This window comes from Theropithecus gelada, chromosome 14 (assembly GCF_003255815.1).
Source record: "Theropithecus gelada isolate Dixy chromosome 14, Tgel_1.0, whole genome shotgun sequence".
NCBI lineage: Eukaryota > Metazoa > Chordata > Mammalia > Primates > Cercopithecidae > Theropithecus > Theropithecus gelada.
The window spans coordinates 77,969,511-77,991,787 of NC_037682.1; the positions used below are offsets into that span (position 1 = coordinate 77,969,511).

At 40.2% G+C, this 22,277-nt stretch overlaps 1 protein-coding gene across 2 annotated transcripts in view; it reads left to right on the forward strand.

The window, feature by feature from the left end:
* Positions 1-21,718, forward strand: part of CCDC83 (coiled-coil domain containing 83) — a 72,214-nt gene extending 50,496 nt beyond the window's left edge. The window contains exons 8-12 of one of the 2 annotated variants that reach the window (XM_025357402.1): positions 12,611-12,732; positions 13,973-14,065; positions 16,711-16,790; positions 17,320-17,525; positions 21,053-21,718. In XM_025357402.1, coding sequence (XP_025213187.1) covers positions 12,611-12,732; positions 13,973-14,065; positions 16,711-16,790; positions 17,320-17,525; positions 21,053-21,214 — 663 coding nt within the window. In that variant the 3' untranslated portion in view covers positions 21,215-21,718. The remainder of the gene's footprint in view (positions 1-12,610; positions 12,733-13,972; positions 14,066-16,710; positions 16,791-17,319; positions 17,526-21,052) is intronic. The other variant, XM_025357403.1, reaches the window with a different exon arrangement.
* The last annotated feature ends 559 nt before the right edge of the window (positions 21,719-22,277 follow it).

A 22,277-nucleotide genomic window follows, 5' to 3' on the forward strand; every position in this document is an offset into this window, starting at 1 on the left:
CAATCTTCTGCATAAAACTGTTCAATGAATGACTCTCCAGTAAGTTCAGAGATGCCAGGAAGCATGAAAGGGGTTTTGCTCTTGACTGCTTTTTTAAAAAATAAACTTTTAAAATCAGTTTTAAATTTACAGAATTATTGCAAGGATACTAAGAGAGTTCTCACATACACCACAGCCAGTTTCCTCTATTATTGACATCTTACATTGTATGGCACATCTATCATAATAAATGGAGAAGTATGTCTGGCCCACATTATGTGCCATGCAGAGAAGTTTGAGCTCTAGCAGTCAAATAGAGTCATTGAATTCTATTTCTTAGTAGCCTGTTTCCGGTTTATGAGGACAGCGGTACCTTAAGCTTATCTAGCCCAATCTACCCTTCTACTTGAAATTCTCTTTAGATACAAAGTAGCCACCCAACCTGTGCTTCAATGCCATCTATGAAACAAAGTTCATTGCCTTTTGAGGGGACGCACTTCAGCTACAGGCAGTTCCTGTTAATGAGTTATTCTTATGTGATTCACAAACATACATCTTCAGCACTAACTGGTGTGTGTCCTCATCTCTGAAACTACATTTTTTTCCCTGCCAAATATTTTCACGTGGATGTCCCAAAGACACTTCAAATTCAATGTACCTAAAGCAGAACTCATTAAGTTTCTCCTCAAATATTCTCTCCTCCTTACATTTCCTTTTTCACCATCTGCCCAGACACTCAAGATAAAAATGTCACTGTCAGCTTCTACTCTTTCCTTTTTCTTGCTCTCTATTTGACTGAGTATAGTGAATCTAGGAAACAAGGAATTTAAACATCCATATAGTTTCTATGATAATTGACAATTATCTTTAAATTGTCATTATTAAGTCATGGTGAATAGGAGTTCATACTATCTCCCCAAACTAACTAGGATGAATTCACAATTTTAAAAAAGGTATTAACAATTTTTAAGGCTGGGCATTTTGTTGGCTCATGCCTATAATCCCAGCACTTTAGGAGGCTGAGGCAGGCAAATCACCTGAGGTCAAGAATTCAAGACCAGCCTGGCCAACATGATAAAACCTCATCTCTACAAAAAATACAAAAATTAGCTGGACGTGGGCCAGGCGCAGTGGCTCACGCCTGTAATCCCAGCACTTTGGGAGGCTGAGGCAGGAGGATCACCTGAGTTCGGGAGTTGGAGACCAGCCTGATCAACATAGAGAAACCCTGTCTCTACTAAAAATACAAAATTGGCCGGGCGTGATGGTGCATGCCTGCAATCCCAGCTACTCGGGAGGCTGGGGCAGGAGAATTGCTTGAACCCGGGAGGCAGAGGTTGCAGTGAGCCGAGATCGTGCCATTGCATTCTAGCCTGGGCAACAAGAATGAAACTCCGTCTCAAAAAAAAAAAAAAAAAAAAAAATGCCGGGCGTGGTGGAGTGCACCTATAATCCCAGGTACATGGGAGACTGAGGAAAGAGAATCGCTTGAACCCGGGAGGTGGAGGTTGCAGTGAGCAGAGATTGTGCCACTTTACCCCAGCCTGAGCAACAAGAGTGAGACTCAGTCTCAAAAAAAAAAAAAAAAATTTTTTTAAAGGTAATAATTTTAAAACCTCAAGGTGAGCTCAACAGTTAAAGAATATTAGGGGGGCTGGGCACAGTGGCTCATACCTGTAATCCCAGCACTTTGGGAGGCCAAGGCGGGCGGATCACGAGGTCAGGAGATCCAGACCATCCTGGTTAACACGGTGAATCCCCGTCTCTACTAAAAATACAAAAAATTAGCCGGGCGTGGTGGTGGGCGCCTGTAGTCCCAGCTACTCGGGAAGCTGAGGCAGGAGAATGGCGTGAACCCAGGAGGCGGAGCTTGCAGTGAGCCGAGATCGTGCAGCTGCACTCCAGCCTGGGCGACCAGAGCAAGACTCCGTCTCAAAAAAAGAAAAAGAGTATTAGAGAGAAATTTACTTCTTATACATTTATTAAATACAAAGTATGATCCTAATCAAATAATTTAACAATACTTTTTTTTTTTTTTTTTTGAGACGGAGCCTCACTCTGTTGCCTAGGCTTGAGTGCAATGGCACAACCTCGGCTCACTGCATCCTCCGCCTCCCAGGTTCAAGCGATTCTCCTGCCTCAGCCTCCCAAGTAGCTGGGATTACAGGCGCCCACCACCACACCCGGCTAATTTTTCTATTTTTTAGTAGAGGCGAGGTTTCACCATGTTGGTCAGGCTGGTCTCAAAGTCCCGACCTCAGGTGATCCACCAGTCTCGGCCTCCCAAAATGGTGGGATTACAAGTGTGAACCACCTCACCTGGCCTCAATTCACTTAATCTCATGAGAAGTTATAAATCTTAGGTTTAGGGAAAATGACTACAAAAAAATTTGCATTTGACTAATAAGGGCTGTTTTCATGACTTGACTCTTCCTACTAAAGCCAGAAATTATGTTTCTGCTTCTCACAGTTCAATGGAAATAAATGACAGGAAAAAAAGTCTAAGTTTAATGGCATCAGGAACAAAAAGAACTTTGTAATAAAGAACAAATCACCAGGGCATGGCGGCTCCCACCTGTAATACCAGCACTTCGGGAGCCCAAGGCAGGAGGATTGCTTGAGCCTAGGAGTTTGAGACAAACCTAGGCAATATAGTGAGACTCCATCTCTACAAAAAAAAAAAAAAATTTTTTTTAAGTAGCCAGGCATGGTGGCACACATCTGTGGTCGCAGCTACTCATGAGGCTGAGATGGAAGGATCACTTGAGCCTGGAAGTTTGAGGCTGTACTGAGCCATGTTCAGGCCACTATACTCTAGCCTGGGTGACAGAATGAGATCCTGTCTCAAAAAATAAAATAAAATAACAAATCATTTTATGGAAATTTAATAGATTTAATTTGTCTTTGTTTTAATAAATATTCATTTTTAACATTATTAAATTTACTTGCAAAAGTAATTAAAACTATTTCTGGTACCATCACAAGAATTGAAAATTGCCTGGAAACAGAACAATACATGTTAATTAATTTCTTTGGGGAAAGTTTAGAAAGAGTAACAAAGGATATTTAATAACGGAACTAATGAAAATATTTCTCCATTTATATCTCAGCAATAAAGAAATATTTAGATCACTGGGAAGGATACAGAGCTGTTTTGTTACATGATTGTCTTTCTTGTTGTTTTAATTTATAATTATTTTCTTTTTTTCATGTATTAGTTGTAATAAGTAACACTGCATGATTTTAATTATCTGGTTTTATTTAGCATGCTTATTAGAAAATGAAGGAAACTGGAATTTCCAAATGATTGAGATTAACAAATGGAAAGCTGGAGAAACTAGACAAAGGGAATCAAGGAAGTTACCATCAGGATTTCAAGTATGAGGAGACATAAGGCTAACTTGTATCTTTCAGGAGAAAATTTCAAGAACATATATTTTAATCAGGATCCCAGGTCCCCAACTTAATGTTTTAACTAAATTATCTCTCCCAGTTTCTATGTACATTTCTTGGGCATTTTGCTGGGGGGCAGCTGAGGCAGGGAGGGAAATATGGTCTTCCGCTTCTTCCTCCTTTTTACTTTCTGACCCCAGAAATCCAAAGGTGTCTGTAGGGTTATGAAAAAGAACTAGTTTTTATTCCCTAACATTTCAAAAGACTGAGGGGGATAGCTATTGAGGAGCACATTACTATTCTAAAGGGATACGTGATGTCATAGGAGAGCCTTAGCCTGAAAGAGTGGATGCAACATCTCAAAAGGGCCCCTATTTCCAGCTTTGGAAAGAGACCAAGAACTGTGTGTGCTACCTCCCAAGCATGCCGGCCCTTAGGTCAAACATCTCCCAAATATTGTATTAATTCCTTCTGTTTACAGTGTCTAACTATAATATTTTTTCTCATCCTTTGACATCTGAAAGTCATAAATTTTCCTTAAGGCATTCAAGCTTGTAATCAACATAATTATCTCTCAACATATGAGATCCTAAAACACCAAACCCTAACTTTGTAATTTAGTATTATGGACTTAAATGGTTTTACTAAATTGTTTGAGGCAGATAAATAATATATGCCTTTCTTTGTAACTTCAAGCCACCAGCAATATTTGAGCCTTTTCCATGGGACTGGTATTGCTTTATAATTATTGGTGGTTTTTATCACTGGATTATAAACTCTCTTAAGGGAAGGAGCCAAGGCTTATTCACCCTTGCATCCTTCTACATCTAGCTCTGAACCTTGCCCATAATAAGAATTTATGGCCGGGTGTGGTGGCTCACGCCTATAATCCCAGGTGTGATGATGAAACCCCGTCTCTACTAAAAATAAAAATAAAAATAAAATAGCTGGGCATGATGGCCGGTGCCCGTGTTAGGCACCCATGGAGGCTGAGGCAGGAAATCGCCTGAACCCAGGAGGCAGAGGCTGTGGTGAGCCAAGATCACGCCACTGCATTCCAGTCTGGGCGACACAGCATAAATAAATAAATAAATAAATAAATAAATAAATAAATAAATAAAAGAATTATTGACCGGGTGGCTCATGCCTGTAATCCCAGCACTTTGGGAGGCCAAAGCAAGCAGCTTGCTTGAAGCCCGGGAGTTTGAGACCAACCTAGGCAACATGACGAAACCCTGTCTCCATCTTTACAAAAAATACCAAAAAAAAAAAAAAAAAAAAAAAAATTAGCCAGGTGTGGTGGCACACCTGCAGTTTCGCTACTCAGGAGGCTGAGGTGGGAGGATCACCTGAGCCCCAGGAGGTTGAAGCTGAAGTAAGCTGAGATGATACCACTTCACTCCAGCCTGGGTGACAGAGCAAGCCCTATCTCATGTTTTTGTTTTTTGTTTTTTGTTTTTTTTTCTGGAGATAGGGTCTTTCTCTGTCACCCAGGCTGAAGTGTCATGGTGCAATCAAGCTCACTGTAACATTGAATTTGTGGGCTCAAGCAATCCTTCTGCCTCAGTCTCCCAAGTAGTGCGGACTACAGGTGCACGCCACTATACCTGGCTAATTTTTTATTTTTATTTTTGGTTTCTCTGTTATTTGCTAAGAATTCATGCATTTAATAAATGATCATGTGATAGAGATATGCATGTGGTAACATACTGAATGCTTTAAGATACCAAAATACAGTTAAATCTCAGTGACAAATCAGAAAATGTTATCATCTCCTTCTAAGTACCCATCTCAGTTACACTCTTGGCAGCTCTTGACAAAAGATACTGAATCTAAACCCCTGTGCCTTCTTTCTTTCATCATATTCCCTCAAGACTTTTATTACTTCCTCCAGTTTATATCACCACTATTCTCACCAGCATACCTCTTTCTATTATATGCTCTTCCTTCTAATTCTCCTGTTGCTCTGTTCTGTCCCCATGAGCACCTCCTGATCCAGCACCTGTGTAGCTCATGCTGCTTTGGGTGGTGGAGAGGTGGGTTTGCAGGTTCTATCTAGTAACATTCTTCTATATACTCTTCCCACTATCAAGCCCTCTTTGGACAAAAGTTATCAAAATACACTCTTTTCTTTTTTTTTAAATGAGACAGAGTCTCACTCTGTTACCCAGGCTGGAGTGCAGTGGTGTGATCTCAGCTCACTGCGACCTCCACTTTCCGGGTTCAAGTGATTCTCCTGCCTCAGCCTCCCAACAAAATACACTTCTTAAAAACAGATGAGAACTGGGATTCCCCCCTCAAGATGGCCGATTAGGAACAGCTCCAGTCTACAGCTCCCAGCATGAGTGACCCAGAAGATAGGTGATTTCTGCATTTCCAACTGAGGTACCACAACTGAGGTACCAGGTTCATCTCACTGGGGCTTGTCAGACAGTGGATGCAGGACAGTGGGTGCAGCACATGGAGCATAAGCCAAAGCAGGGAGAAGCTTTGCCTCACCTGGGAAGTGCAAGGGGGAAGGGAATTCTCTTTCCTAGCCAAGAGAAGCTATGAAAGATGGCACCTGGAAAATCAGGTCACTCCCACCCTAATACTGCACTTTTCCAACAGTCTGAGCAAATCACACACCAGCAGATTATATCCCACACTTGGCTTGGAGGGTCCCACACCCACAGAGTCTCACTCCCTACTAGCACAGCAGTCTGAGATCAAACTGCAAGGCAGCAGTGAGGCTGGGGGAGGAGCACCCGCCTTTGCTGAGGCTTGAGTAGGTAAACAAAGCAGCCAGGAAGCTTGAACTGGGTAGAGCCCACTACAGCTCAAGGAGACCCACCTGCATCTGTAGACTCCACCTCTGGGGGCAGGGCATAGTGGAACGAAAGGCAGCAGAAACTTATACAGACTTAAATGTCCCTGTCTGACAGCTTTGAAGAGAGTAGTGCTTCTCCCAGCATGGAGTTTGAGATCTGAGAACAGACAGACTGCCTCCCCAAGTAGGTCCCTGACCCCCAAGTAGCCTAACTGGGAGGCACCTCCCAGTAGGGGTCGACTGACACCTCATACGGCTGGGTGGCCCTCTGAGATGAAGCTTCCAGAGGAAGGATCAAGCAGCAACATTTGCTGTTCTGCAATATTTGATGTTCTGCAGCCTCCGCTGGTAATACCCAGGCAAACAGGTCTGGAGTGGACCTCCAGCAAACTCCAACAGACCTGCAGCTGAGGGTCCTGACTGTTAGAAGGAAAACTAACAAACAGGACATCCACACCAAAAACCCCATCTGTACGTCACCATCATCAAAGACCAAAGGTACATAAAAACACAAAGATGGGGAGAAACCAGAGCAGGAAAGTTGAAAATTCTAAAATTCAGAGCACCTCTTCTCCTCCAAAGGAATGTGGCTCCTCGCCAGCAACGGAACAAAGCTGCAAGGAAAATGACTTTGATGAGTTGAGAGAAGAAGGCTTCAGATGACTGGTAATAACAAACTTCTCCAAGCTAAAGGATGATGTTCAAACCCATCACAAAGAAGCTAAAAACCTTGAAAAAAGAAAAGACAAATGGTTACCTAGAATAAACAGCATAGAGAAGACCTTATATGAGCTGATGGAGCTGAAAACCATGGCATGAGAACTACATGACGCATGCACAAGCTTCAGTAGCCAATTCAATCAACTGGAAGAAAGGGTATCAGTGATTGAAGATCAAATGAATGAAATGAAGCAAGAAGAGAAGTTTAGAGAAAAACAGTAAAAAGAAACAAACAAAGCCTCCAAGAAATATGGGACTATGTGAAAAGACCAAATCTACATCTGATTGGTGTATCTGAAAGTGACAGGGAGAATGGAACCAAGTTGGAAAACATTGTTCAGGATATTATCCAGGAGAACTTCCCCAACCTAGCAAGGCAGGCCAAAATTCAAATTCAGGAAATACAGAGAACGCCACAAAGATACTCCTCGAGAAGAGCAACTACAAGACACATAATTGTCAGATTCACCAAAGTTGAAATGAAGGAAAAATGTAAAGGGCAGCCAGAGAGAAAGGTCAGGTTACCCACAAAGGGAAGCCTATCAGATAATAGTGGATCTCTTGGCAGAAACTCTATAAGCCAGAGAGAGTGGGGGCCAATATTCAACATTCTTAAAGAAAAGAATTTTCAACCCAGAATTTCATATCCAGCCAAACTAGGCTTCACAAGTGAAGGAGAAATCAAATCCTTTACAGACAAGCAAATGCTGAGAGATTTTGTCACCACCAGGCCTGCCCTACAACAGCTCCTGAAGGAAGCACTAAACATGGAAAGGAACAACCAGTACCAGCCACTGCAAAAATATGCCAAATTGTAAAGGCCATCAATGCTAGGAAGAAACTGCAGCAACTTACGAGCAAAATAATCAGCTAACATCATAATGACAAGATCAAACTCACACATAACAATATTAACCTTAAATGTAAATGGGCTAAATGCTCCCATCAAAAGACACAGACTGGTAAATTGGATAAAGAGTCAAGACCCATCAGTGTGCTTTATATAGGAGACCCATCTCACATGCAGAGACACACATAGGCTCAAAATAAAGGGATGGAGGAAGATCTACCAACAAATGGAAAACAACAAAAAAAGCAGGGGTTGCAATCCTAGTCTCTGATAAAACAGACTTTAAACCATCAAAGATCAGAAGAGACAAAGAAGGCCATTACATAATGGTAAAGGGATCAATTCAACAAGAAGAGCTAACTATCCTAAATATATACATACCCAATACAGGAGCACCCAGATTCATAAAGCAAGTCCTTAGAGACCTACAAAGAGACTTAGACTCCCACACAATAATAATGGGAGACTTTAACACCCCACTGTTAACATTAGACAGATCAACGAGACAGAAAGTTAACAAGGATATCCAGGAATTGAACTCACTCTGCACCAAGTGGACCTAACAGACATCTACAGAACTCTCTACCCCAAATCAACAGAATATACATTCTTCTCAGCACCACATCGCACTTATTCCAAAATTGACCACATAGTTTGAAGTAAAGCACTCCTCAGCAAATGTAAAAGAATAGAAATTATAACAAATTGTCTCTCAGACCACAGTGCAATCAAACTAGAACTCAGGATTAAGAAACTCATTCAAAACCGTTCAACAACATGGAAACTGAACAATCTGCTCCTGAATGACTGCTGGGTACATAACAAAATGAAGGCAGAAATAAAGATGTTCTTTGAAACCAATGAGAACAAAGACACAACATACCAGAATCTCTGGGACACATTTAAAACAGTGTATAGAGGGAAATTTATAGCACTAAATGCCCACAAGAGAAAGCAGGAAAGATCTAAAACCGACACCCTAACATCACAATTAAAAGAACTAGAGAAGCAGGAGCAAACACATTCAAAAGCTAACAGAAGGCAAGAAATAACTAAGATCAGAGCCAAACTGAAGGAGATAGAGACACAAAAAAACCCTTCAAAAAATCAATGGATCCAGGAGCTGGTTTTTCGAAAAGATCAACAAAATTGATAGACTGCTAGCAAGACTAATAAAGAAGAAAAGAGAGAAGAATCAAATAGACGCAATAAAAAATGATAAAGTGGATATCACCACCAATCCCACAGAAATAGAAACTACCATCAGAGAATACTATAAACATCTCTATGTAAATAAACCAGAAAATCTAGAAGAAATGGATAAATTTCTGGACACATACATCCTCCAAAGACTAAACCAGAAAGAAGTTGAATCCCTGAATAGACCAATAACAGGCTCTGAAATTGAGGCAAATAATAACGTACCAACCAAAAAAAGTCCAGGATGAGATGGATTCACAGCCAAATTCTACCAGAGTTTCAAAGAGGAGTTGGTGCCATTCCTTCTGAAATGATTCCAATCAACAGAAACAGAGGGAATCCTCCCTAACTCATTTTATGAGACCAGCATCATCCTGATACCAAAGCCTGGCAGAGATACAACAAAAAAAGATAATTTTAGACCAATATCCCTGATGAACATCCATGCAATAATCCTCAACAAGATACTGGCAAACCGAATCCAGCAGCACATCAAGAAGCTTATCCACCACAATCACGTTGGCTTCATCCTTGGGACGCAAGGCTGGTTCAACATACACAAATCAATCAATGTAATCCATTATATAAATAGAACCAAAGACAAAAACCACATGATTATCTCAATAGATGCAGAAAAGGCCTTCGACAAAATTCAACAGCCCTTCACGCTAAAAACTCTCAATAAATTAGGTATTGATGGGACGTATCCCAAAATAATAAGAGCTATTTATGACAAACCCACAGCCAATATCATACTGAAGGGGCAAAAACTGGAAGCATTCCCTTTGAAAACTGGCACAAGACAAGGATGCCCTCTCTCACCACTCCTACTCAACATAGTGTTGGAAGTTCTGGCCAGGGCAATCAGGCAGGAGAAATAAATAAAGGGTATTCAATTAGGAAAAGAGGAAGTCAAATTGTCCCTGTTTGCAGATGACATGATTGTATATTTAGAAAACCCCATTATCTCAGCCCAAAATCTCTTTAAGCTCATAAGCAACTTCAGCAAAGTCTCAGGATACAAAATCAATGTGCAAAAATCACAAGCATTCTTATACACCAGTAACAGACAAACAGAGAGCCAAATCATGAGTGAACTCCCATTCACAATTGCTTCAAAGAGAATAAAGTACCTAGGAATCCAACTTACAAGGGATGTGAAGGACCTCTTCAAGGAGAACTGCAAACCACTGCTCAATGAAATAAAAGAGGACACAAACAAATGGAAGAACATTCCATGCTCATGGATAGGAAGAATCAATATTGTGAAAATGGCCATACTGCCCAAGGTAATTTATAGATTCAATGCCATCCCCATCAAGCTACCAATGACTTTCTTCACAGAATTGGAAAAAACTACTTTAAAGTTCATATGGAATCAAAAAAGAGCCCACATTGCCAAGACAATCCTAAGCAAAAAGAACAAAGCTGGAGGCATCACACTACCTGACTTCAAACTATACTACAAGGCTACTGTAACCAAAACAGCATGGTACTGGTACCAAAACAGAGATGTAGACCAATGGAACAGAACAGAGCCCTCAGAAATAATACCACACATCTACAATCATCTGATCTTTGACAAACCTGAAAACAACAAGAAATGGGGAAAGGATTCCCTATTTAATAAACGGCGCTGGGGAAACTGGCTAGCCATATGTAGAAAACTGAAACTGGATCCCTTCCTTACACCTTATACAAAAATTAATTCAAGATGGATTGAAGGCTTAAATGTAAGACCTAAAACCACAGAAACCCTAGAAGACAACCTAGGCAGTACCATTCAGGACATAGGCATGGGCAAAGACTTCATGTCTGAAACACCAACAGCAATGGCAACAAAAGCAAAAATTGACAAATTGGATCTAATTAAACTAAAGAGCCTCTGCACAGCCAAAGAAGCATTTGTCAGAGTGAAAAGGCAACCTACAGAATGGGAGAAAATTTTTGCAATCTACCCATCTGACAAAGGGCTAATATCCCGAATCTACAAAGAACTTAAACAAATTTACAAGGAAAAATCAAACGACCCCATCAAAAAGTGGGCAAAGGATATGAACAGACACTTCTCAAAAGAAGACATTTATGCAGCCAACAGACACATGAAAAAACGCTCATCATCACTGGCCCTCAGATAAATGCAAATCAAAACCACAATGAGATACCATCTCATACCTGTCAGAATGGTGATCATTAAAAAGTCAAGAAACAACAGGTGCTAGAGAGGATGTGGAGAAATAGGAATACTTTTACACTGTTGGTGGGACTGTAAACTGGTTCAACCATTGTGGAAGAGAGTGTGGCGATTCCTCAAGGATCTAGAACTAGAAATACCATTTGACCCAGCAACCCCATGACTGGGTATATACCCAAAGGATTATAAATCATGCAGCTATAAAGACACATGCACACGTACGTTTATTGAGGCACTATTCCCAATAGCAAAGACTTGGAACCAACTGAAATGTCCATCAATGATAGACTGGATTAAGAAAATGTGGCACATATACACCATGGAATACTATGCAGCCATAAAAATGGATGAATTCATGTCCTTTGTAGGGACATGAATGAAACTGGAAACCATCATTCTAAGCAAACTATCGCAGGGACAGAAAACCAAACACCACATGTTCTCACTCATAGGTGGGAATTGAACAATGAGAATACTTGGACAGAGAATGTGGAACATCACACACCGGGGCCTGTCATGGGGTGTGGGGAGGAGGGAAGGATAGTATTAGGAGATATACCTAATGTAAATGACAAGTTAATAGGTGCAGCACATGGACATGGCACATCTACACATATGTAACAAACCTGCACGTTGTACACATGTACCCTAGAACTTAAAGTATAATAAAAAATAAATTAATAAATAAATAAAAAATAAAAACAGATGAAAACTCTGCCAACAGAACCAGGACATTTTTTCCTATTTGAATTAGCCACATTATTTTTCTTCTTCTTTTTTACAGGCCCAATTGATGTACCAAAGTTAGTCCATTTCTTCAGTAAACATTAAGCCATGTTTTCTTAGTTATCTCTGCCTCTGTCTCATATCTAAGTTCAGCAGTGTTTTTGAAGGGTAGAAAAGGACAATTCCTGCTATTCTATAATAACTGCCTAACTATTCAGACAAGTTCTACTGATGATCTAAAAATGATTTCCACCTATTCCTTTTTAGGGAGGAAGAACAAAGCAAGCCCAGTAATAAATGATACACAATAGGTCTTCCCCTCAGGCAAATGCACTTTTAGAAGTTGAGTTTACTATAGAAAACTTAATAGAACTTGGCAGGGCATGGTGGCTCACACCTGTAATCCCAGCACTTTGGGAGGCCGAGGCAGGCAGATCACCTGAAGTCAGGAGTTCCAGACCAGCCTGACCAACATGGAGGAACCCTGTTTCTAATAAAAATACAAAATTAGCCGGGCATGGTGGCACATGCCTGTAATCCCAGCTACTCAGGAGGCTGAAGCAGGAGAACTGCTTGAACCCGGGAGGTGGAGGTTGCAGTGAGCCAAGATTGCACCACTGCACTCCAGTGTGGCCGACAAAAGTGAAACTCTGTCTTAAAAAAACAAAAAGAAAGAAAAGAAAACTTAATAGAATTGAATCAGTAAGTACCAACATTCATTCCCTCCTTCTGAGAACAGGTTGCAATTCACAGGAAGGAAGTTGAAGAATTAGAAAATGCTATTCATGAACTGGAAGCAGAAAATTTGGTGCTTATTGATCAACTATTCAACTGTAGACTTGTGGATCTCAAGATACCCAGGTGAAAATTGTTAATATATATAGAGTATTTTGTAAACATTTGTATCTATTGTAAAAAGTTGCTTTAAAAAAAAAAAAAAAAAGATGATTTAATTCTTCAGTGCTCCAGCAGTAGTCAAAAAGAAAGGGACACATAAAATGGATGAAGGTATAGGATTATTACTATTGACCATTGGTACAATGTAAAGTTTGACTTGTTTTTTCTTGCAATGCACTGTAGTCCCAATAGCCAGCACATAACATGAACATCATAACTGCCAACATTCTGGAGCCTCCAGACCAGCAGGGGGAATGGTCATGAAAGTAAGTACATAACAGTACAGCAGAAGATGGAGGAGGTAGAGAGTTAACACAGAGGAGGAGGTGATCCACTTGCCGGAAGCTTCATGGAGGTGATCTGGGCTCCTATATATTGTAGAATTATTTCTTTTGGTTGAAAGAGTCAAAACTACTCTGGAGGCCAAGAAAAGAGCTTGGCATTTCAAGTCACATTTGTTCTTGCACACAAGAAACCAAGTGGTGCATACACCTTTATATGTTTGGTTAGCTGTTTTCCTTATCTGACAAAAAAAGTCTTAATATATTAATCCTGACAGTAACCTAGGGCCCTTGAATATAAAATTAAAATTCAAAATGGCACTCATAATGTAGACAAGTAGTCAAAACCAAAAAAAAAATCTAATAGTAGCATGTTTAGGAAGAGAGGGTAAGTCACACAAATGTAGGGTGCATGTGTGCAAGTATGGGAGAGAAATGTCTAGGTCTAGGAATTAAAGCAGATGTTAAGTTGAACCTGGGGGAATAGCCAGGAAAAATTTTCCACACAAGTAGTTCCTATTGTTTGTGTGACATGGAAAATTACTATTTTAGACATGATCATGTATTTGTTATTTTTAAACTTTCTATTGTTTTCCAAGAAAGGTGGATACAGGTAAATTATGGGTTTCTTCTTTGCCAAGCTAAATGATGGGTGTCAGGATACAAGATTAGAGAAATTGGGAGATAAACTGGGTGGGGCAGGATAGAGAAAGAGGCCATCTGCCCCCTTTGCATGATTACTTGTGTGCTTCAGAGAGAGTAGACACCAATATAGATGAGGTGAAGCTGAATGAGGATTGATTACTGAACTCCTGTATTTCCAGTCTCTTCAGCTGGTGCCCTAGAGAGCCCCTTGGGGGTAGGTGCTCACTGTTGCCCAGTAGGCAGTGCTCGCTTTTGCCAGCCCTCCTCTCTGTGATCAGGTCTCCAGTGCTACATTCCTGTCCTACCTCTAATCCTCGTCATCTGCTGCTGCTGCCTTTGGAATCATGTCTAATCTCTGCCAGGCATTGCTGGTATGTGGCTTCTAACTACTGCTATACCTGCCGTCCACTGCCGCCTTTTCTGAACTGGCTAAACTTTAGGAAAGAGCTACCCTCTAAACTGCCAGACCCATGTCTCTACCTGGATCAACTCAGTCTGGTATATTTGATTTTGTTCTGATATGGTTGTAAAGTGCTAATAATTCTAAAAAAGGGAATTATTTCATAGGCCAGAGGGGACTTGGCAAGAACAGAATGGGAGATTGAGAAACTTTTAATGGGGATTTTTCATTGAGTTGTTTACTGTGCAGTATATAATTTAACCTCATCCTCGCTCTTCCCCGTAAAAATCTTCCGTAAAATCCACATTGTTCATCAGTGCTTTAGGGGCTGGCTTTCCTTACTGAGAGGAATGGAATGCTTAGTTTAGCTTCAGAGTTGGAAGAAATGAAGTCAAAATATTTCCAAGGGAAAAGAAACAGCATGGGTGACATTTATAGGAACTGATATATGTGTCCTTGCTATATGCTTCCATAACACCCTGAACTTTTCCTTTGTAACCAACCTTTATCACACTTTTGATTATTTATTTAATGTCTGCTGCTTTACTAGCTTGTAAACTCCTGAGGCAACTGTTTTTGGACACTTTAGAAAGACCCGCATAAAGAAACCAGAAAATGTGAAAGCCCTCAGTTATCTACTAGATTTCTTATGCAGAAAGACAACCTGAGGGCGTTCAGGAGCTTTTACTGTACCCATTTCCAAGCCAAAGGAATATTACACATATTATATTTTATGGTAACTTCCCCCTCCATCTCTTTGCTGAGAATTAAGTTTTGTAAAATACTAGTAGGGTGTTAAGAAATAGACATGAACTGTCTCCAGTGGACACAGAAGAAGTTCTATTTTCCTATTTGGATGAGGAATGGGATACTGTGGTTAACAGAGTTACCACATTTCCTATGTAGAGCTACTCAAACTTTTTCCCATCACAACTCACATAGAATGTCATAGGATTTGTTTGACACACTGGGACAAACAGATGAGGAAACTGTCAGCCAGAGGTGACTGCCCAGGACTCCAGCGCCACAGGGCTGAGGCTAAGTGGGCCAATACCTACAAATCTAACACTAACTTACCATAAGAACATCTTTTGAACTATTTTCCATATCATTAAGTATCAAGTGTTGTTACCCTGTAGTAGTACAGAAGTGACAGTAAACTAGTGATTAATAGAAAAAGCTAGATTCCTGAAGGTTATGGCATTTAGAAAGATCTTAATTGTTCACAATGGTAAAACTAGGAAAGAAAAGAATTCTATAGCCTCAGACATTGTCTCCCTGCAGACCACAGCTACATGTGAAACTCATCTTTACTAAGGTACCTTTCTAAACTTGCCTTAACTAAAGTTAAGTTTTTAGAAGGTTTCATAGGTGTAAATATTTTATGTAGTTACAGTATTTGCTGGAGCCATTCGCATCTGGATAACACTTTATTCATGTTCTTAAATAACTGATAGCCTCTAATTTAGGGGACTCACTTTGGTTGCTTAGCTGCTAAGCATGAAGGGTGGTTTGCACATTTGCAAGTGTTCAATTACTTCATGCTGTCTTCAGATAAACCTCATGGAAATGCCATACAGAGTTTTCAAAGCATCATATTTTCTGATTAAAAATTCAGCGGACACTCTAAAAAGGAGAGCACAGAATTAAACAATGTAGAGAGAGCTACAACAGCATATGGACATCAATTCACTGCTTGTAGGTGAAGCTTATCACTAAGTGAAAGTCAGGACCTAGATGGCATCTTGGATTCCTGCTCGCTTTCTCTTTCTCTCTTCATTTCAAAACCATGTCTTTCAGGCCACTATCATTCCACACCTGAAATACTACAACAGTGACCTGACTGGTGCCATGCTCACTCTCATTTTTTTTGAACTTTAAGTGTGCTATTCCCTTATTTGGAATGCTCTTCTTTCACCCCTAGCTCTTCCCTGGCAAGCACCTCCAGGTTCAAGACTGTATTAGTCCATTCTCATGCTGCTATAAAAAAACTGCACGAGACTGGATAATTTAGAAAGGAAAGAGGTTTAACCAGGCTGGGAAGGACTCAGGAAACTTAGATTTATGGCAGAAGGAGAAGCAAATATGACCTTCTTCACATTGCAGCAGGAAGGAGAAGTGCAGAGCGAAGGCTGGGGAAAAGCCCCTTATAAATTATCAGATCTCATGAGAACTCACTAACATGAGAACAGCATGGAGGTAACTGCCCCGGTAATTCACTTACCTCCCACTGGGTCCCTCTCCCACAACACATGGGGATTATGCAAACTACAGTTCATGATGGGATTTGGGTGGGGCCTAGCTAAATCATATCAAAGACTAAGCTCAGGTTTCATCCAGGAAAACTTTGCTTCCTCCTAAAGCTGACTCAGGTGCTGCTGCTTTCTGCATCCCAGCATTCTCACATTATGCTAATTACCCATCATGGTACACACCATGACTTAAAAATACTCTAAGGCTGTCTGTCACCCCGCTGGACTTTATGCTCCTCAGGGTAGAAATTATGTATCATTTTTTATTATGCATTTCTAGCACCTAGTAGAGAGACAGACCCTAGTAAGCATGCAATACAATATTTATTGACTGATAGACTGTTTTTCTTATTTGTTCTTTTAGGCGACTATATCTTACCCAAGCTGCTGGACTAGAAGTGCCACCTGAAGAAATGCCTTTGGAATTGCCAGAAACACATATAGGTATTATTTAATTGCAATAATGATGGTGATTTTTTTCAAACTCTTGTTTTTCTATTTAAAATACACTTAACTATTGTGAGCAGGTGCCCCACATACAAAAGTTATTCAGAGACTAGTTACCTGCCAGCTTCTCTCAATTTCTCCTCTTGCAGTGCTTGTCCTAATCTATCTCCTGTCTGTAGTACCACTTTCAAATGAAGGTCACTATGTTTCACAGTAAATTAAATAAATACTGGCGGAGAGGGATGAGGCTGCTATCTACACTGGCAAGGTTTAGGGCCCTATTTAGCCAACCAAAATGACAACATATACATAGGCACCAATATAATTACTGTAACTTATTAGCTAACAGAAAGAAATACAACTTGGAGTTTCTACAAATGGGACTCCCTCTTACTATAATACATAAATTCTACATTTGCAGTTCTCAAAGTTCTATCCAATTAAAAATGTGACAAAGTATGAATTGCATTTTTATTTTTATATGTTCAAAATGTATACATAATTAATTCCTTTGTATTCATCCAAGAAGACAAGTCAGAATTGCAACCCATAGAAGTAGAAAGTAGAGACTTGATGTCCTCATCAGATGAGAGCAGTACCTTACATCTTAGTCATGAAAATAGCATCGAAGATCTCCAGTATGTAAAGACAGATAAAGAGGAAAACTCATGCACAGAGTTTGGGGACACTGATATAAAGTACTTACTATATGAGGATGAGAAGGATTTCAAGGTAAGATTCATAAGAACGTTACTTTGACTACCAAGAAAATGCTGTTTTATTAATTGAGAAAATTAACCTAAAATATGGATATTGAAAATTCCATTTGCAATTATTAGTAAAATTGGCCTACCATTCATATCTCTCATTTGGATACCATTTTCACTCCTACTCTTGCCCAATTTTCTTCCTATATTCCTTTATAGGCCTTCATTAATAGTATACAAAGTAAGTTATCTAATGCTACATAACAATCCCAAAAACCTAGTAGCTTATAACAATAACTATTCTCCCTTAGGGCTCTGTTGGTTAGAAATTTAGGAAGGGCTCCACTAGACAGTTCTCACTTGGTGGACTCTCAGTCAGTTGCAACCACATGTTGGCTAGGGCTGCACCCATCTGAAGGCTTGGTTGAGGCAGAAGTCTTTACTTCCAAGGTGGTTTGTTCATATGGCTAGCATGTTGATGCTGGCTAAACTGAGGGCCTCACTTCTTCTTCACATGTGCCTCCCCACAGGGTGTTTTGAATTTCCTTTGTTATAGTGTCTGTCTTCTCCCAAAACAAGCAATCCTAGAGACCAAGATAAAAGCAGCAGTTCGGCTGTGGTGGCTCATGTCTGTAATCCCAGCACTTTGGGAGGCTGAGGCGGGCGGATCACCTGAGGTCGGGAATTTGAGACCAGCCTGGCCAACATGGTGAAACTCCCTCTCTACTAAAAATACAAAAATTAGGCTGGGCACGGTGGCTCATGCCTGTAATCCCAGCACTTTGGGAGGCTGAGGAGGGTGGATCACGAGGTCAGGAGATGAAGACCATCCTGGCTAATACAGTGAAACCCCGTCTCTGCTAAAAATACAAAAAAATTAGCTGGGCATTGTGACAGGAGCCTGTAGTCCCAGCTACTTGGGAGGCTGAGGCAGGAGAATGGCATGAACCCGGGAGGCAGAGCTTGCAGTGAGCCGAGATCGTGCCACTGCACTCCAGCCTGGGCGACAGAGCGAGACTCCGTCTCAAAAAAATAAAAAAAATTAGCTGGGCATGGTGGTGCGTGCCTATAATCCCAGGTAGTTGGCAGGCTGAGGCAGGAAAATCGCTTGAACCTGGGAAGCAGAGGTTGCAATGAGCAGAGATAGCACCATTGCACTCCAGCCTGGGTGACAGAGTGAGACTCTGTCTCAAAAGAAAGAGAGAGAGAGAGAGAAAGAAAGAGAAAGGAAAAAGAGAAAGGAAGGAAGGAAGGAAGGAAGGAAGCAAAGGAAGGAAGGAAGGGGAAGGAAGGAAGGAGAGAGAGAAAGAAAAGAAAGAAAAAGAAAGAGAGAGAGAGAGAAAGCGAGAAAAGAAAGAGAAAAAGAAAAGGAAAGAGAAAAGAAAGGGAAAGAAAGAAAAGAAAGAAAGAAAGAAAGAAAGAGAGAGAGAGAGAGAAAGAAAGAAAGAAAGAAAGAAAGAAAGAAAGAAAGAAAGAAAGAAAGAAAGAAAGAAAGTTAGTTTTATATGGCTTAGCCTTGGAAATCATACACTGTCACTTCCATCATATTCTACTGGTTGATGTAGTTACAAAGTTCCATCCAAGAGGAAGGAACATAGCTCCTACATCTTGATGGAGGAAGGTCAGTATCACATTGTAAGAGAAGGAACTTGGAATAGGATATGAATTAGGCTATCTTTGGAAAGTACAGATTGCACATATACCATTCATTAAAACCTGGAATATTAAGCCTTTTAATTTTAAAACTTCTTTCTAGTACATTCCAGTTACTCCCATAGCCATTCCTTGTTATTTTCCCTCTTGGTACTTTAAAAGCTCTCCTAGAACTTAAAGTCTGGTAGTGGAAAAAATGATATAAGAAAGCAGAAGAAACTGAATAAACCAACACAAACCATTTTAACTAACTACAATTCAATCCTGCTGCCATCAAGTGATTATTTAAAGACTAAAGTTCTAGTTCCTCTAGCACTGAAACACCTCCATGAGTATCTTGGAATCATGACTCCTGGGATGTCTTGATGATCTCAGGCTAGTGGACAGTTGTCTACAAAATCCCGAAATTGCATACCATTTGGTTGAATGAAAGACCTTACTTTCCATGAAAGTTTTTGATGTAGTCAAACTGCTATGGCCATGGTGTATTACTTGAGAATCCTCTTCCCAGTGATTCTGAAATACGTGGTAGGTCTCCATCAACTTGCTTTTTTCCTATCTTTCACTTATCACAACTACATATTTTGAAAGCTAAATAGAATTATATGTATTTTGAGAAATAAGACATCACCTTCCTTTTTCATTATTTGATTCTTCTAAACGCAAATAAATATTTATTGAGAACCCCACAACATGCCAGGTCCTTGTTAAATGCTTGTGCATTTAAGGGAGAGAACAGCAAGAAATGAAATCTCAAATATGCCTATACACCAGGCCTTGCACCCAAATCACTTATAGACTTGTAGAGGACAGGTAAGAAAATCAACAATTACCATATAAGAGTAAACAGACCACCTGTACCTGTGTCCCTGATCAGTCTGTGCTTATCATTGCACCCCAGCACTTGATACAGGGCCTGGCATATAGTCAACACCTGGGAGAGGTTTGCTAAACTGATGTGTCGAAGGAATTAAAAAGCAAGAGTTATGGCATGGGAGACTTCCTGGAGGAAGGGACATTGGGTAGGGCGTGAGCTCTGTCCACCCAGTTTTGGGTTGGCTATGGATTTCATGTCAGTTAGACTTCTAATTCTGTTTGTTGATATCTTAGACTTGTAAACCAAAAGGTAGCTGAGACAGGTCTCAATCAATTTAGAAGTTGATTTTGCCATTGTTAAGGATAATACCTGGGAGAAAAAAAAAAAACAAAAAAAACACACCTCGAAATCACAGAAACAGTGTGTGGTCTGTGCCTGTCTCCAAAGATGACTTGGAGGCCTTCAATATTTAGAGGAGAAAAGTGGGCTGGAGGGGAAAGCAGGAAGTTATAGTCATCCACATATTGCAAGAGAAAAGGAGCAGGTAGGGGAACCATCAACTATGTATTCACCTCGCACTTTACAAAAGATCAGGTGAACATAGAGTAGCTACCTGTGGAGATAGTTAACCTTTTATCTGTATGTATCTGCTTAGGAACAAAAGGAAAGGCAGTTGCTTACATGACTCAGCTTTCAGCTTAATTTTTTCCTTTTGGCAAAGTGAATTGGGGTCCCATGTTTTTGTTTTCCTTTCACAGACTGTAGGTAGTTTTGCACTAACTATAGCCAGCATCCCTCCCCCATTAACTCACTATGAGACAAGCTTTCTAGCCTTGCTCTCTGCTTTTTAGGAGATCTTTCCTACTGTGTATGCCTTACTGGGTATATAAGTTTACTGAGTGTTTTGTTTTTTTCTCATTTATAGTAGCTCTCATATTTCATGTTTTACACAGCATCAGGCAATTAGGGGGCAATGAACTCTGTCAGATAAAGGCCAACTGTAATAAAGCAAGCCTAATCTATCAAAGCTGGTAATTTGCTGAATCACCTCTCCTATTCTTTTTTGTGTCTGTTCACCATAGGATTATGTAAACTTGGGCCCCCTGGGAGTGAAGCTTATGAGTGTGGAGAGCAAGAAAATGCCCATTCATTTTCAAGAGAAGGAAATTCCAGTCAAACTCTATAAAGATGTCAGGAGCCCGGAAAGTCGCATCACATATAAGATGATGAAGTCCTTTCTCTAAGACTGAAAGCTGCAAAGGAAACACGACGTTTTCTTATAAATGTTTTTTGGGAACTGAAGTATATCCGTTGCCCATTTTACTTACGCTTTGGCTCATTTTTAAACCAGCTGTTATTTCTAAAGGTCATAATTACATTTAAAATCAAAGGTATTCAGCTATTCATTTACTTGCATGGTATGAGTGACCAAAATGGAAGCACACTTTGTATTTCTACATTGAAGTATTCAGAAGCATGACAGTAGTTTCAAGGTAGTCTCTGAGGTTCCTTTTCACACACAAAACATTCACTGATTAATCTGCGATTCCAATATGAAATAGTTCCATTAGAAATGTTTCTAAGAAAATCTTTGTATAGCATTGTCTACACATCTTTCCCTCTGAGGATGCTCAATGTGATAGACAGCCAGTCTGTAATTCAAGTCAATTCTTCTTAGTTTAACCCTGTGTATTAGTCTGTTCTCATGCTGCTAATAAAGACATAATTGAGACTGGGTAATTTATAAAGGAGGTTTAATTGATTTACAGTTCCACATGGCTGGGGAGGCCTTACCATCATGGCAGAAGGCGAATGAGGAGCAAAGTCACATCATACATGGTAGCAGGCAAGAGAGGGCTTGTGTAGGGGAATTCCCATTTATAAAACTATCAGATCTTGTGAGACTTATTCACAACTTCAAGAACAGTATGGGAAAAACCTGCCCCCATGATTCAATTACCTCCTACCAGGTCCCTCCCATGACACATGGGGATTATGGGAACTATAATTCAAGATGAGATTTGGGTGGGCACGTAGCCAAACCATATCACCCTGTTTATAATGAATATAAAAAAATGAATGTTAACAAACTTGAGAGTGTTAATTTGTCATATAAAAATATCCACTGATAGGGAGCACTCCCTCCCTCCAGCTATATCTAGCCTAAACTACCATGTTCCTATCCCAAGAAAATGCCACTTCTTTCAGGGCTACCACAAGCCAAAGACACTGTGACTACCTGGATGTGACATCAGCATTCCATTTGGATCCTCGAGACCAGATAATACCATCATATGTCATATTTCT